At 50.5% G+C, this 16,236-nt stretch overlaps 1 protein-coding gene across 1 annotated transcript; it reads right to left on the bottom strand.

Moving 5' to 3' along the window:
* Positions 1-14,803, bottom strand: TRNAU1AP (tRNA selenocysteine 1 associated protein 1). Its single transcript, XM_054395321.1, has 9 exons — positions 14,777-14,803; positions 11,271-11,368; positions 10,348-10,447; positions 7,515-7,567; positions 6,534-6,665; positions 2,901-3,020; positions 1,401-1,563; positions 890-923; positions 1-457 (listed from the first exon to the last, which is right to left on the bottom strand). Exons 1-9 carry the CDS (start codon positions 14,801-14,803, stop codon positions 321-323), a joined length of 864 nt encoding a protein of 287 aa, XP_054251296.1. The 3' UTR covers positions 1-320.
* Between the last annotated feature and the right edge of the window lie 1,433 nt (positions 14,804-16,236).

Below are 16,236 nucleotides of genomic sequence, written 5' to 3' on the forward strand. Positions count from 1 at the left end.
GTACGTTGGAGAAGAGTCTTTGCCCTGTGCCAGCTGGTTGGAAGTTTATAAATTACAATTCCCAACAAGAAGTAAGAGTTCATTTCAAGACAAAGGAACTAAAACTGTTGCAGTTCTAGTTTTTCACCATGAATAAAGGTTACCATGATGCTCCTATGATACTCATTCTGTACAGGGAAGGCCACAGCCGTCCTGTACCTTGAGTACCAGACCTGGGTGGAGAAAGGGCCACCCCTGACCACTGCAGGATCTGAGTGCAGAGGCAGAGTCCGGAGTGCCCTGCAGGCTCCTCAGACAGACACAGCGCCTCAGCCACGAGGCTATAGCACGGCTGGGATCTCTGAGGAGACAGTGTCCAAAGGCTGCCAATGACAGTTCATCAAGGCATCATAGAGCTCTTCACTTTGCTCCATAAACTGTTTATTTGCTTCGTGGACGTCTAACTGAGGTGTGGGATCTACGGGGGGAAAGACAGACAGATAAAGAGGTTGCACACCAAAGGTGTTAGGAAAAACCCCACAGCCCATAAATCACAGAATGGTTTGGGTTAGAAGGGACCTTGATCATCCAGTTCCAACCCCCTGCCATGGGCAGGGTCACCTCCCACTAGCCCAGGTTGCTCAAAGGCTCATCCAGCCTGGTCTTAGACAGAAGATGAAAATTTCACTGCTGCTGGAATCAGTTTCAGTCTTGACAAGGTTCAGAGTAGAAAAAACAATGGTAAAATAGGGCTGCAGCTGTGCTTGGTGACAGTGACCAACAACTCCTCTCAAAACGCAGATTTACTGACAGATAAAGGGGTGTCACACACGGAAATGAAGGGCCAACTTGAGAGACACTCTCTGATCAGTGCGTAACAGACAACTTCAGCAGAGCATGAGAAACCTACCTTCCAGTGCATCCTCACCAACCTCTTCATATGTCTGCAAGGAGAAACAAAGCCCTTAGGACAGCAGATACTGATCTAGCCTTTTACAAGCATCACCTTGAATTCCTGCTGTCCCAGACTGACTACAGCAGAACTCTGCACACCTGAACCCTGTGTTCCACTCCCAGCAGACTCCACAGGGAAGATTCCACACTTAGCTTCTGAATCTCCTGTGGTGAAGCTGCGTGGCTGTGCTGATCTCAGGAGGCAATGTCTCCATAGAATCATGGAATAGTTTGGGTGGGAAGGGGCCTTTCAAGCTCATCCAGTCCGACCCCCTGCAGTCAGTGGGGACATCTGCAACTAGAGCAGGTTGCTCAGAGCTCCAAACAACCTGACCTGGAATGGTTCCACGGATGGGGCATCTCCCACCACTCTAGGCAACCTGGGCCAGGGTCTCTAGAGCTGGCAGCCCCCTGTGTCTGTCAGCAGGCCGTGGGCCCCATGCTGCTACCTGCGTGGTGCTGCCTACCTGCATGGTGCTCTGCGTGTAGCCGTACTGCGGGTAGCTGTAGCTGTAGCTGCCAGTGTTCTGATCGTACCCCCACTGCGCATAGTAGCTGTGGTACTGCTGGTAGTACTGGTTGTAGTTGTAGCTGTACAGCTGGCTGTACTCCAGTGACTTCACACGATTACTTGAAAAGAACAAAGCAGCAGTAAGACACAAATAGTGCAGAACAAGTGGGAAAGCAAGCAGTGAGACATCTTAAGGTGCAGCATGGCACAGCCTAGGCTCAGTCTAACATGCAAACTGCAGTCTTTCAAACCAGGCTGTTTCTTGCAGCAGGGTTTATCATTTGCATACATTCACAAAGAGAAAGAAGTGGTTGAAATGAAACAGCCTCTCCTGCATTCATAGTGATCTTCACTAATTAACACTGCTGTCATTCTGGGAGTTAATTTAGTCTCACCTCCCAGCTTTGAGGGAGGGGAAAAGTTCAGGACTATGAGCCTCGAGTTTAAAACAATCCTGAACCATGATCCAGGCTCTTTTCCATTCTGATAAATGGGAAGCTTCCTGAGACAAGATACTGAATTGTGCTTTACATGAGTTCAAGACTTGAAGCCTTGTAAAAAACCTGGGGGTTTGTTGCTAAGACTGACAAACCTCTCTCCTTTCTGTCACTGTAACAAAGCCTGAGCTCGTTGGCCGCATTCCCACCAAACTGGGAGACCTTCACTGCGCAGAGCTGGAAGAGCTTGTGCATTAAAGACGACTACAAGCAACACAAATTTAGTAGCCTGTAAGCTGACTAAAACTCCCCTTGCCAAGGAACTGGGAACCCCACCTGCTCACTGAGGTTTGAATTAATGAGATGACAAATATTGTTTGAAAATGAAAATATGTCACACGTAAAGGTGTGGCCAGTGATGGAAATAGTGGGGAGAGGGAAACGTCAATCTTCTCACCACGGTACACCCCCCCTTGGGCTGCTTTTCTCTTCCTTTTCCCCCCAAGACTTTTGAGGTCACTGAAAATCTCAATAGTATTCAAACAGGGAGCAATTACTATGATTCGTATTACCCTAGTGCTACGAGCCCCAAGTCAGATCAGGATCTCACTGTATCAGGTTCTGAACAAACACAGAAAAAAAAGTTAATCCCTGCCCCAAAAGACTTAGATTTAGTAGACATCACAACAGAATTAGCAAGGTAATTGTGCTTTGCCCATCCAGAAATCAAAAAGCAGATTCAGACCATTTCATTTCAATGCGAAGAACACAGACATTAAAAAGAATTCTGTTTAAACCCAGCGTGGGGTCTCTGTGGCTGTTGAACAACAATTAAAAGCAGTGCTCAATATGCTCTCTCCTGATCCAGTCTTAGAACCCTTTGGATTCCCTCTGCATTCTGCTATTCTATCTATTTATTACATTCCTTCACTTTGTGATGGAAACATCCAGATGTACCAAAGCAGTAAGAGACATCTGAAAGCAGAGCTGATCTCCCACCTGGCTGCTCTCATACTCACGCTTTGGGTATAGCCACACTCAAGCGCACAGGCTTGGAGCCCAAACCCACAGCTCCCTGGCACTCTGACAGCGCTCTTTTCTGTTCCAGTTCATCTGTGAATTTCACAAACCCGTAACCTCTGTGGAGATACAGAAGAAATCACATCAAACACACAAAAGAGCACCCCCACTTTACTGTTCAAATATTTATGGTGAAGTCAGAATTTGTTCTGACTGCCCCCAATACTTTGGCTGGGGCTGGCCCTGCTCTGAGAAGAGATCTAGTGACAGCTTTTGAAAAGTGACTGAACCCACAGGCAGTGGTGGTCAGCCCTTCACCCAGATGCGGCAGTGGTGGTCAGCCCTTCACCAAAGTGAAGTACTTCTTGTGCCAGGGGACACTGGAGAACTGGAAGTGAGCTGAGGCAGGACAGGACAATGCATGGATAGCAGCAAAGCCTCAAATCCATACTGGGAGGATGCAGATCACAGAATCACAAAACATTTTGGGTTGGAAGGGATCTTGAAAGGTCAGAACCCCTGACAATATGACCTGCAATGGTGGCAGGGCTGGGGCATCTCCCACCTTCTCTGGGTGACCTGAGGTCTCCCAGGGTCTCACCACCCTCAGTGTCAAACATTTCTCCCTTCTCTCCAGTCTCAATCTCCCTCTTTCAGTTAAAACCACCCCCCCTTGTCCTGTCACAACAGGCCCTGCTCAAAATTCTGTCCCCAGCTTTCTGCTCACCCTTGAAGCACTGAGAGGCCACCAGAAGGTGTCCCTGGAGCCTTCTCTTCTCCAGGCTGAACAATCCCAACTCTTTCAGCCTGGCCTCACAGCAGAGGGCTTCCAGCCCTGCTAGCATTGCTGTGGCCTCCTCTGGCCCTGCTCCACCAGGTCCCTATCTGTGCTGTGCTGAGGACTCCAGAACTGTCCCAGCACTGCAGGGGGTACCTCAGCAGAGTGCAGCAGAGAGGCAGAATCCCTTCCCTGCCCCTGCTGCCCACACTGCTGGGGATCAGCCCAGGACAGGCTGGGGCTGGACTGGCAGCGCTTGGTGCCAGCTCTTGTCTGGCTTTCACCCAGCAGTACCCCAAGTCCTTCTTTGGAGGGCTGCTTTCCAGCCCTTCATCCCCCAGACTAGAGTGTACTGGGGTTGCCCCAACCTATGTGCAGCACCTTGCCCTTGTTGAACCTCATGAGGTCCACATAAGCCTATTTCTTGTGCTTGTCCAGATCCCTCTGGTGGATCCTGTACCTCAGGCATGCCAACCACCCCACTCAGCTCGATGCCATCTGCAAACTTGCTGAGGGCGCACTGCAGATAATCCAACCATCTGCGAGTCAGCACAGGACTAGCAGGCTGTGGGCACTGCCACCCTCTGAAGGACAGAGTCACTTTGCTGTAGGAGTGCCTGGGATGCACCTTCCCATCAAGTCCTTTTCTTGACATGAAAATATTCAGCCAGGCTTTCTGTCACTCCTAACAAGGGCCCAGCCCAGCAGCACCCTCAACAGTGGGCCTGAAACCTAGCTCTTAACTTCAAGCTCCTAAAACTTGCCCTGACAGCACAACTGGAAGAGGGCGAGCACGCAGTGGCCCCCCTGGGCTCTGCAGCAATCCTCTGCTGCGCTGTTGGCAGCACTCGACATCAGCCAGGCAGCAACCAGGACTCCCCTCCAGCCCCAGCAGTCCTCTGTGTGAAATTCTCATGCTGTGGTGAGTCAGAAGCCATGCAACAGCATCCAGGAGGCCAGTGCTGAGAGCCCATGATGGGATGGGCTGCCTCACACAGCAGAAAGATCAAAGACTTAGGTGTGGGAGGTTAAGGAAGAACCCACCAGGGTGAAGGAAAGGATATGGGGAGGGAAAAGGTTTGTTCCCCTGGGGACAAGAACCAGCCCTAATCAAGGGTGTCAATTCACAGCATATCAGCTGCTCTGTGGGAACTCCTAAGCATCAAGCCACACACTAACTGGAAAGTGGCATTACCCTAGTTCTTGTAGTAGGGCCACGCTGGAACCTGTTCCAGAGCAACCAGTGCCCCATGAGACCCAGCACCTAGCACAAGGAACTTTACATCCAAGCCCAAATGTCTGCTTCACACCTGTGTGTATGTGCTCCTCACACATCAAAGATCAAATCAAAGCTCAAATCAAAACCAAAACTGTGTGGGGACACACTGCTGAACTTGCCCTCTGTGAAAGAACCATGGCAAATCAAACCATCCCCAGTCCTGACGTGATGATCTTGGACTTGATGGTCTTAAAGGCCTCTTCCAACCAAAATGATTCTATGATTCTAAGTAAAATTTTAAGTGGGTTTAATTCAATTTTATGTGTTTGCACACAAAAGTGTCTAAGCTGCTAGAAAGTCTCCTGAAGCCTTTCAGATGGGAGCAGCCTTTCAGGAATATTGGCAGCTCCAAACCAGAAGTGGACAGCTAAGAGCTGGATGCAGTGTACTGGAAGAGATACAGACCCGAGTGCTCCTGACTTTTCAAGATGCTTAATTTTTTCACACCAAGAAATAATTTCTCAATGGTCAGCACCTCCCCTGCAGAATTCCGTACTGGCTCTGCAGCCATAAGCCCCCAAGCCTGCACCCTTAGCAGAAAGCAAAGCAGCAGGCACAGCACTATGGCATCAGAGTTCTAGCTCCTCTCTAGCCTAAACAAGAAGTGGTGGGAGGAGGAGGCTTTCCTGATCTGCCAGCCCTGGCTGGAAGGGCCAAGCCTTCACTAGGCACATCCACAAGCCCCAGGTTCCTCTCTTGCTTCACATCAACACTTGCAGTTGCCTCAGCTTTTGAGTAACTGCACAAGTCACAACAAAGTCCCTGGCAGCAACAGCCTGGCACTGCACTCAGAACCCACCCCAGCAGTGTCAGTCCCAGATGAAGTGGCAGCTACAGCCTGAGTCCTTAACAGCCAGAGGCTCACTGAGCAGCTCTGCAAGAGGCTGAGGTTGCACACGAAGAACTTCATCACCAGGGAGGTAGTGCAGCTCTGGAACAGACTGCCCAGACAGGTTGAATTATCTCCATCCTGGGAGCTTTTCCAGGCTACACAACTCATGGCTGACCAGACCTAGTGCAGCAGCAGTCCTGCTCAGTGGGAAGCTGGACTTGGAGACTTCCAGAGGTTCCTTCAAAACAGCATGTCTAAGGCTGAGAAATCTTATGTGAGAATGAGGGGAGATCTACAGCCACATTTAAAGTTTTATCCCAACATTCTCATAGGCGTTTCATCAGAATACTGACTCTCACTGAAACCATGCTCTGTATAGAACACAAGGATGCTCACCAGGTGGTCCCTCTTCTAGGAAAATAATTTCTTTTTTCTGCTCAGAAGATGCTTCAATAACATCAAGAAATTCAACTTTTGGATATCTTTTTTGGCAATATTTTTGCAGTGAAGATGAAGAAGGTGGCTACTAAGCACCTAAGCACAACGACTCACACTGTTGTTTGCCCTACCCTATCTGAAACAAAACATAGGAAAATAGATTCAGCAGCCTCACGAGTGCTAGAGCCCAAACCCACCTGAGAGTCCTGCAAAATGCGTTTACAGGTTCCTTAGAGCTTTTTCAGCATTTCAGAAGTGCACTAATACTTGAAAGGAAAGGAAAGAATGAGGAAGAGATTACTTACTTGGATACTCCTGCCTGGTCCAAAACAACTTTTCCACCCCTGCAGGATGGATAAACTTTGACAAAGAATTCGTACAGCATGCCATCATCCACATCAGGGGTCAGGTCTCCCACGAAGAGAGAATATTCTGGGCTGAAGAAATCAGAAGAAAACTCTTTAAGCACAAACACACAACGCAAGAGGCGTGCTGAGTGACAGGTAATATTGAGCCTAAATGTTTGATTTCAGAGGAGTGATATTAAAAGAGCATCTCATGGATACTTTCAAATTATGTAGGTGACAAATTTTCAGTGGTACTGCTTCTCCAAGTTAATCCAGCAGCACAACCTACTTGATACCACTCTTAAACATTTTATTCAAGATCATTTCATTGCTTAGTTCACAGATTCACAGACTACATTGGGTTGAAAGGGACCCTCCAAGGTCTTGAAATGTCTCAGGGACAGGGCCTCAACCACCTCCCTGGGCAGCCTGTTCCAGTGTCTCCCCACCCTCACTGTGCAGAACTTCCTCCTGATGTCCAACCTAATCTGCCCTGTTCCAGTTTCAAACCACTGCCCCTCATCCTATCCCCACAGGCTCTTCTGAACAGTCCCTCCCCAGCCTTTCTGTAGTCCCCTTCAGACACTGAAATGCAGTTCTAAGATCCTCTCAGATCTTGCAGGATATCTCCAGATTTCTAACATGTCAAGAAAATGCTAATGCCTTATTTATAGATTTGCTATTTTTGGTGTTTTGATCTTAACTTACACTGCAAGGATGAGATGCTGGGAAGCTGTGAAGCTTACATCCTTCACAAAGCCACTCCTGATCAATCCACTCTGTCCCACAAAAGGCAAAGCATAAAGCTGACATTTATCCTCCCTCTGCTAACAATGGGCATTGTTCAGTTTGTGGCTTTATATGTTTTGAATGTTCATCAAAAGGCAGTTGATCAAGAGCTGAAGCAGCAAAGCTGCTCTGTGGCTCAGGAGCATTTACCTGGTGTCTGGCTGCTTCCCATACGTTGCATAATTCAACTTAAATCGCTTTGCCTGAAACGAGGCAAAAATGAATCCAAACATCAAATGTTTTTGTGAAGAAAAGACAATAAGCTGATTTCACACAACCTTCCCAATGCTGACAGACATGCAGTGCTGTTTCGGAAACTGGTTAGTCATCTTTATCAAGCAGTGAAATTATTTAAATTGCTAGGAACAAATTTCCATTTCCTTTTGCAGGGAGAAGGTGGCCAAAGGTGAATGGCGGCTGCTGCCATTTTAATGGAAAAGTGTTTGACTGTACAAATAATTTTGGTTTATAGCTTTTTCAAATCACCTCAGCCAAGCGCAGCCTTCCTCCTCTCCCTCCCTTCATTTCCATCTTATCAGCATTCAGCAACTTGTGCCCAACTCAAATGTGAGCAAAATGTGAGCTGCAGCTGACCTTCTGCCTCCCACCTCCAAGGGTCTTGATCCCAGAGGCATTCCTACATGATGCCTGGCACAGAACGACCCAAGCAAGCTCACTGCAGTGCTGTTTCTTTCTGAAATATTTCTGTCAGAGGAGCAAGCACAGGGTTGCACTCCTTCACCAGACCACTGGTGTCCTAACTCACCCAGCCAGCACAAGACAATGCTGGATGTCCCCTTCTCAGCTAGAGTGGCTTCAAAGTATTTTTTTTTTTATCTCCTAACAGGCTTCTAAAGCAGATCTCACTCTGCACTCCACAGGGGCACAGTGATGAGAATCCAAGGGAATTTGGGCAAAGCTAGCAGCCTACTCTGAGCTCCTAACCTACAGATCAGGACATCTGGCAGTGTAGTGGAGAGCCCAGCATGCTCTTGTACCTGCTGAGGTATTTCATTGGGAAATAGAGCAAAGGCTTCACTCCAGGCTGTGGTCTTGTTCCTTGCACACTTGCACTCCCTGGTGCACAGGGGTACACAAATCTCTCTGTGGACTACTTAAAAGTTAACCAAACATTTAGATTCTACTATGAAGCACTTTTATCATTTGCCCTTCGTTGCACAATTTTGGATTTAAAGGCAATGAGACCTGCAAGGCCTTCCAGTCAGATGGGAGCTGGAGACATTTGTTCTGTAACAGAAACAGTACAGCACCGTGGCTGCTGTCCCTGTGGCTGATTCAGTGTTTAAAAATAAAGAGAAGAGTGAGCCACACTCACTTTGCTGTAAACAAGAGAAAAAGTCTCTAAACGCAAGAGGAGAGCTGGACAGTTGCCTTCTGAATGCACTGATTTAGGCTACCCATGCTGGATCTGTCTGACATCTGTAATTCTCTCCACGTGCTCTGTAAATCTCCCCTCAGCACAGCACCCTGTTCTGAACTGAACTGTAAGGATGGGTGTTTCCCAAACCAAACTCTGATGATTCCACTACTCCTTGCAGGAGCTGCTCTCTTTGTCTCTCTAGTGACTGTAGAAGGCATCTAAGAAGATGAGCTTCTCTTAATCACAGGCTCTCACTTGTATATTAAAGAGGACAGGTGAAACAGGCACCTCCAGGCCTCTCACCTACTCCTTTTCATGGGGGACACCAAAGATTGACCAAAGAGTTCATAGATTGGGTCGGGTTGGAAGGGACCTTAAAGGTCATCCAGTTCCATCCCCCTGCCATGGGCAAAGACACCTCCCACCAGCCCAGGCTGCTCAAGGCCTCATCCAGCCTGGCCTTGAACACCTCCAGGGAGGTGGCATCCACAGCCTCCCTGGGCAACCTGTTCCAGTGTCTCACCACCCTCCCTGTCAAGAATGTCTTCCTAATCTCCAGTTTCAATTTCCCCTCAGGTTTCAATCTATTCCCTCTCATCCTGTCCTTGTCAAAAGTCCCTCCTGACCTTTCTTATAGCCCCTTTCAGGTACTGGAAGGCTGCTCTAAAGTCTCCCTGGAGCCTTTTCTTCTCCAGGCTGAACAGCCCCAACTGTCAACTTGTCCCCATAAGGGAAGTTCTCCAGCCCCCAGAACATCTTGGTGGCCTCCTCTGGACCCACTTCAGTCTGAATTTCCCGGTTTCCTCCTTGGGGCATTAAGGACTGAAACAGGCACCGATTTACCTGACTCCAACAGAGGTGATTCTGGAGCTGCTTTGTGAATCAGGACACCACAGCTACTGCAGCCAACTTCTGTGGGTACACTGACAGCTGTCAGCCGACTCACTTTTAATCCACTATGCACTTGAGTCAACAGCCTAAAATTAGCCTTCAGGACTATTCCTCCTCTTCTTCCTACCTACCTCACCCTGAGATACCCGAGGTGTTTGCTGTGTATTGCAATTACACAGTTGTTAGCTCCTTCTCCACTGTAAATAATTTTGAGTGACTTCTGTGTGCTAAGGACCAGCATAATGCAAGGCTTCCAACTCTGTTTCTCTTGCAAATTCAAGTTATCCAGAGCTCCGTGTGAACCTGCAGGTTCACCCTGTACATCTGTAACAACACATGCCTTGTAATGAATTAACACAGAGCAAAAATGGAGCGGGACAGGACTGCGGGAGAAAACATCATCACTTTCTCCTTATTGTTCTCTGCTTTCTCAATAGTCCAACCTTGGAAATAGTGGAAAGGCTCAGAAATAAAACTCACACCACAGCAGTTCTACACCTGGACTTTATCCAGACACTCACAGAGACATCAGTGGGTTTCCAACAATTTTCTGAGCAAGAACATTAATAGTTTTATGCTCATGACTTTGAAGAAGAGATAAACCCCACTTTGCTAACTGTAGATTTGGTCTGTAAGCATTGAAAGTACATATTCCACACCATCTTTTCCTTCCCAGTTCTGGTCCCCAGCTGGTTGTTTTTATTTACTCACCGGTGTCGCACCAGGAAGTGGTTTCCCATTGATTTTGTGTAAACATTTCTCTGCAGTAGCTAGATCTGCAAATTCTACAAAGCAATAGCCTGCTGGAATTCTGAACACACGACACAGGAGAGGAGAGAAAGATTCCAGGTTTAAAACACATTGGAGGAGGGGGTATTACAATTATAGACAACTGGTAGGAAACCTGCTAGAGTTGCAAGACTCAGAACAATTTGTTTTTCAAAATACAAACGTGAGTTAGCACAAAGAAGCCATAAAGGAGCCTTGAATCTCTAGCAAAGTGATAGCCCCTACTTACCGGTAAGTCAATACGAACACACAGAGAACAGCTTTGCTCACAATTAGTTATCAGTTTACTTCCTACTTTCATGGACCAGAAACATTCCCACCCAAGTTTAAACAATTACAAACTGAAATGAAACATTCACAGGAACACCAAAGTGCTTTGCGCTGCCTGCAGTCCCTCCCCCTCCTCTCAACTCCAAGGGCTCTCATACTGCCCTAAGTCAGGCTGCCCACCTCCGCCGGCAGTGCAACAAGTAACATGGACTAGTCACCAAACTCCAGAGCCCACAGAGTGTCATTCCTGGAGGAAGTCTGTGGCATCTGTACACCACCCATATGCTGCTGTGTTACACTTTTGCTGCAGCATGGCACCTATATGCCAATCTGGGTGAGCACTGAAGCACTGCGGGGTGGGGGCCAGCCCTTGGGCTGTTGATGGGAGGTTAGAGGCAGCAACTGTCCTCTCCATTGCTGCCATCAATACATTCCTATTGTAGGCAGCAAGGGGGAAAGGCTGAAGTGGAAGCTTCCCCAGAGGTGGGCAGGAGCTGAGCGAGGCCATGCAGAGGGCAAAGGAGTCAGTCCCAAGGCGCTGGTAGCACAAACTGAGAACAAGCAGAAACAGTTACCCTGTCAACCTGTTTCGAATGATTTTTACACTCAGAACAAACTCTCCCATGGTGGCAAAGGCTCTTGAAACAAAGTTTTCGTCCATATATGGCTCCAGCTACAAAAGCAAAACAAAAAAGTTAGATCAGGGCATTTACAAAAAGGAGAATATAAGTGTCAATGCCACCCTAAGCAGTTAAAACATTATTGAGAAGTATTTTACCCTTACACTTCAAAAAGAAGACTCATTTAAGAGGGTCGATGCCACTCAAAACCAGCAGGCATGCATGAACCAGGCTCAACAGTCTGCAAAGTGGAACCCAAGAGACAGCATGAATTGAGAGAACAGGGAGCTTCACAGAAGGACAAAAGCCACTCAGAAACATACAGCAACAAATGGCAGTGCTCGCTACGGGGAGCAGGGGACGAGCAGGGGGAGAACCCTGCTCTGCATGCCAAGGGGCACAGAGGTGCAGGGGGGCTCTGCACCCTGTGCAGGGGAGCTCCGGCCAGGGGCCCACAGCGAACTCGTGCCAGGCAAGACAGCCCCCAGCCAGCAGAGCTCGGGGGCTGCAGAGCCACCCCCACCTCCAGCCACCGCGGAAGGGCTGGGACTGGCACCACACATGGGGCACCGACTGTGTCCATGTCCTGGGCGAGTCAGGGGGTGCTGGGCACTGAGTGGATGCCGCTGTGCAGTGTGAGGGAGTGAAAAGCATCAGATGGGGCTGAAGCTGCAGGCAGGCATCTGATGTCTGTGTTTGCAGAGTGCAGGAGGGCACTCACTGAAGTGAAGGCTTCGTACAGTGCACACTGCTGGGGAGGGCTGCACCTAGAGACTGCAACACAGCAAGTTCCAGCTGAACAGGGGGAGAAACTTCCTTGTGGGAGGGTGCTGGAGCCCTGGAGCAGGCTTCCCAGAGAGGCTGTGGAGTCTCCTCTGCAGAGTTTCCACCCCCCGTCCCCAGCCACTGTGATCCTGGGCAAGCTGCTGTGGGTGCCCTGCCGGAACAGGGGGTTGGACTGGGTGAGCTCCAGAGATCCAGTCCAACCTCTGGTGTTCTATGATTCTGTGTGGCAGTTAACATGGCCCCAAGGTGTGTGGGAAGCATAAATAGAGCTCCCTGTATACACACACCTGTGTGAGTGAGTCATATGGCCTGAGCCAAGTGTCATCCAGTGTGTTGGTGTGTGTCAGGTACCAGGCAGCTCTGTCACTTGTGTGTGTGACAGAAGGTGCAGACTCCTGCAGTGGCTGGCAGTGGGTGACCATATTGCACTTCCATGTGCAAAAGGTGGCAGATGCCCTGTGGAGGCATAATGCAGAGCAGAAAGGACTCTGTTAGGGTGCCAGAAACAGGAGTCAGCACTGCCATGAACAGACAGACAGCATGCAGAGAGTGAGCTGGGGGGTGCAGAGGGAAGTCAGGCTCCTGGAGGCAACAGGTGGCTGCTGCTTGGGTGTGTGTGGGGGTGTGGCCTGCTTTGAGAGAGGTGGCTGAAAAAGAAGATGGTTTTATGGTGGAGGAGTGGTAGATAACCCTTTGTGTGGGTAAATGAAAACCACAGCAGGGTCTGTGGGGTCTGCCTGAACAAATGTCAGGCAGTGGAAGCCATCCTGATGTGTTCGGATGTGTGCAATGGAACAGCAAACTTGTGTGTGTGAGTGAGGGGAACCCATTTGTGGGACCATTGGCACACACACACCTGAGACACTGAAGGAGACTGTGGGGTGTGATTGCAGGCAGGGCTGTGCCATATGCTGGTGTCAGCCTGCAACGAAGGGGCTGGGGAAAGCTGTGTGTGCAACACAGGAGACAGGGAAGTGGTGACTCCCTGGAGGAACTGCACACACTCATCTGCACAGAATCACAGAATGTTTTGGGTTGGAAAAGCCCCCCAAGAGCATCCAGTCCAACCATCAACCCAACACCACCATGGCCATTAAACCATGTCACCAAGTTTCTTGAGCATCTCCAGGGATGGTGACTCCACCACCTCTCTGGGTAGCCTGTTCCAACGCCTGGCCACTCTTGCAGGACAGAAATTGTTCCTAATGTCCAACCTAAACCTCCACTGGGGAAACTTGAGGCCATTTCCTCTCATCCAGTCACTTGTTCCTTGGGAGAAGAGCCCAACTCCAACCTGGCTCCAGCCTCCTCTCAAGGAGCTATAGAGAGCAATGAGGTTTCCTTTCAGCCTTCTTTTCTCCAGGCTGAACATCCCCAGGTCTCTCAGCTGCTCCTCCTCAGCCCTGTTCTCCAGACCTTTCTCCAGCTTTGTTGGCTTCTCTGGGCCTGCTCCAGTCCTCAATGTCATTGTAGTGAGAGGCCCCAATCTGTAGGTGCAGATGCGTGTGAGTGTGTGGTGGAGGCAAGGACATGGCAACAGAGCAGTGGGACTCCATCTGGCAGGTAGTGAAGCAACTATGGCACCATGTGAGCAGAGCCACAGGCATGGGGGTTGGCAGAGCACTACACCATGCTGTGAGTACATATGTGAGTGCGTGTATGTGTGTACAGGGGCAAGCAGTGAGGGACTAAGGTGCATGAGTGGGAGGGGTGTGTGAAAAGCAGACAAGGGACGTGTGTGTCACTGTGAGTGTGCCCACAGCAGTGAGAGACAGCAGAGGGTGAGGAAGCAGCTGTGACTGTGGTGCCAGTTGCACATGCAGGCAGGAACGAGGGAAACATTGGGGTAAGCACTTAGGAGTTTATGTGTGTGCATGTAGGAGAGTGCAAATCCTGATAGGTGTAGTGGGTGTGTGTGGGCAGGCAGCGAGGGATGCCTTGGAGAGGGGGGTAAGGGGCATACGAGCATGAGAGTGCCTGCTAGTGAGTGTGAGCCTAGTAGCACCATCATGAGGGTAAATGCCTTAGAGCATACAGCTGTGAGCATGGGAGCACATCAGCCAGCAAATAAACCCTGGGAGTGTGCAGGCTTGTGACTGTGTAGGCTTGTGAGTGTGTAAGTGCCTAACAGCATGAGCATGGAAGTGTGAGCGCCTACAAGTGTGCGAGAGCACAGTGAGCTTGGGACACTGCTTTAAGTGCCACCAGTGTGTGTGTGACCACTGGGCAGGCAGGGTGACTCTGGGGTGTGTGTATGTCTGTGTCAGTGAGTGTGTAACTACTCACACACGTGCGTGGTGGGCTGGGGTTAGTGTCCGTGTGTTTGTGTGTCAGGCTGTGCGAGGGTGTATCAGACACACATGGTGAGCCTGCCAGTGTGCAACGGAGTGTGCATGAGTGTGTCCATCAGCGCGGGAGTTCCTGTAGGTGTCAGAGCATGTGAGGGGCCCTGAGGCCGAGGGTGAGGGTGTCAGACAGCAGCTGTTGTGAGGGTATTAGTGTGTCGGTGTGAGGGTGCCAGTCGGTGTGAGGGTGTCAGTCAGTCAGTCAACACACACCAGCCCGCGGTGGCCCCGGGGTCGGCCGCCCCGCCGCTGCCCTCCAACCTCCCTCCGGCGCGGCCGCCCTGCCGCCCGCCTCACAAAGCCCCGCGCGAGTCCCGGCCGGACACTCACGTCCCCCATCCACAGGCTGGCGGCCATACTGCTCCTGCAGGCCCCGGAGCGAGTTTAGCCGGGACCAAGACTTTCACCTCCCGGGCTCGGCTGGGCTGGGCTCGGCCCCGCCGCCAGCGCCGCCTCACGCCGAGCCCGCGGTCCGCTCCCCTCTGCGCCGCCACCGCCTCCTCCGCGGCGCCCGGCGGGCGGACAGAACGGCGCCCCCGCCGCCGCCACCGGCGCCCCGCGCCACGGCAGCGCCCCCTACCGGCGGGAGGAGCACCAGCGACTCGGGGGCGTGCAGAGATGGAGGTGGGTCCCTTTTCACTCAAACCATTCTATGATGCTATGATTAGCCAGGTGAAAAAGGTAAGTCAAGCCTGGGCGAAGGCATGAGGGGATGGGATTTGGGGGCAGGAGCCCTGTGCCCACTTGTGGAAACACAGGCACGGAGTAGAGCTGCTCAGGTCCTGGCTGTGGTTGTGCAGTTGCTACAGCACGCCATAAATCCCGCCGACGAGGACAGGGCCGCTCCAAACGCTCCGCGCTGTTTATTTATCCCCTGCGTGGCCGCTGGTGCTGGGCGAGTAGAGGTGCTGCTGCTCTGCCGCTCGCAGCCCGCGAGAGGGCAGCACTGGGCTGCCGGGCGCGGGATTTGCTTCGGGTGCTGAAATGGAGCAGGGGGAGAGCGCGCTGGGAGCGGCGCCAGGCGACGGAGCTGATCCCTTGCAGCTCCTCCTGCAGCAACTGGTGAATGCTCACCTGAGTCTTGCTCCGGAGCACCCTTGCTGCAGCGACTAAAGTGCGAAACCGAGCAGGAGAAGAAGAAGTTGTTTATTCTCTTTTTCCTTGCGGTTGAAAAGTGTAATGAACATGGACCCTTTCTGCAAGAGACTGGAAATGCTCCTCTTCATCTTGGACATCCTTCCTCTTCAGGCTGGGCATCCTTCCTCTTCATCCTGGACAGGCTCTGAGTGTGTCACCATCATTCTGCAGCATGGCTAGCAGTGATTGCTCTAGAACATCACCTCCTCAGCAATCACAGATGTGCAAGAATCACAAGAGTAAAAACATGTTTACAGTTTGATTTATTTATTTATTTTCTGGGTTTTGAATCCCTAGGGTACCCTCAAGCCATTTTTCCCTACAACATTGCAAAATTTGGCATAAAACCAATACAGCCAGCACCCAAGGCTGGTAACTCTTGTATAAAGACATTCCCTTGTCAAGCAGCACTTTTCACAGACTCACAGAATAGCAGGCGTTGGAAGGGACCTCTGGAGATCATTGAGTCCAACACCCCTGCCAAGGCAGTCACCTACAGAAGGTCATACGGGATCACAATGTCTTGGTGGGTTTGGAAAGTCTCCAGAGATGCGGACTCCACCACCTCTCTGGGCAGCCTGCTCCAGTGCTCCAGCACCCTTAAATTAAAGAAGTTCCTCCTCATGTTTAGATGGAACTTCTGATGTTCGTTT

The sequence above is a fragment of the Indicator indicator genome, chromosome 33, assembly GCF_027791375.1.
Source record: "Indicator indicator isolate 239-I01 chromosome 33, UM_Iind_1.1, whole genome shotgun sequence".
In the NCBI taxonomy this organism is placed as follows: Eukaryota; Metazoa; Chordata; class Aves; order Piciformes; family Indicatoridae; genus Indicator; species Indicator indicator.

Excerpts from the sequence above, each read along its gene's own strand:
- TRNAU1AP (XM_054395321.1), bottom strand. The coding sequence starts at position 14,803 with ATGGCCGCCAGCCTGTGGATGGGGGAC. Across the intron at positions 7,568-10,347 it reads CACTTCCTGGTGCGACACCG|GCAAAGCGATTTAAGTTGAA; the intron begins GTGAGTAAATAA and ends GCCTCGTTTCAG. Across the intron at positions 924-1,400 it reads ACACGCAGAGCACCATGCAG|ACATATGAAGAGGTTGGTGA; the intron begins GTAGGCAGCACC and ends TTCTCCTTGCAG.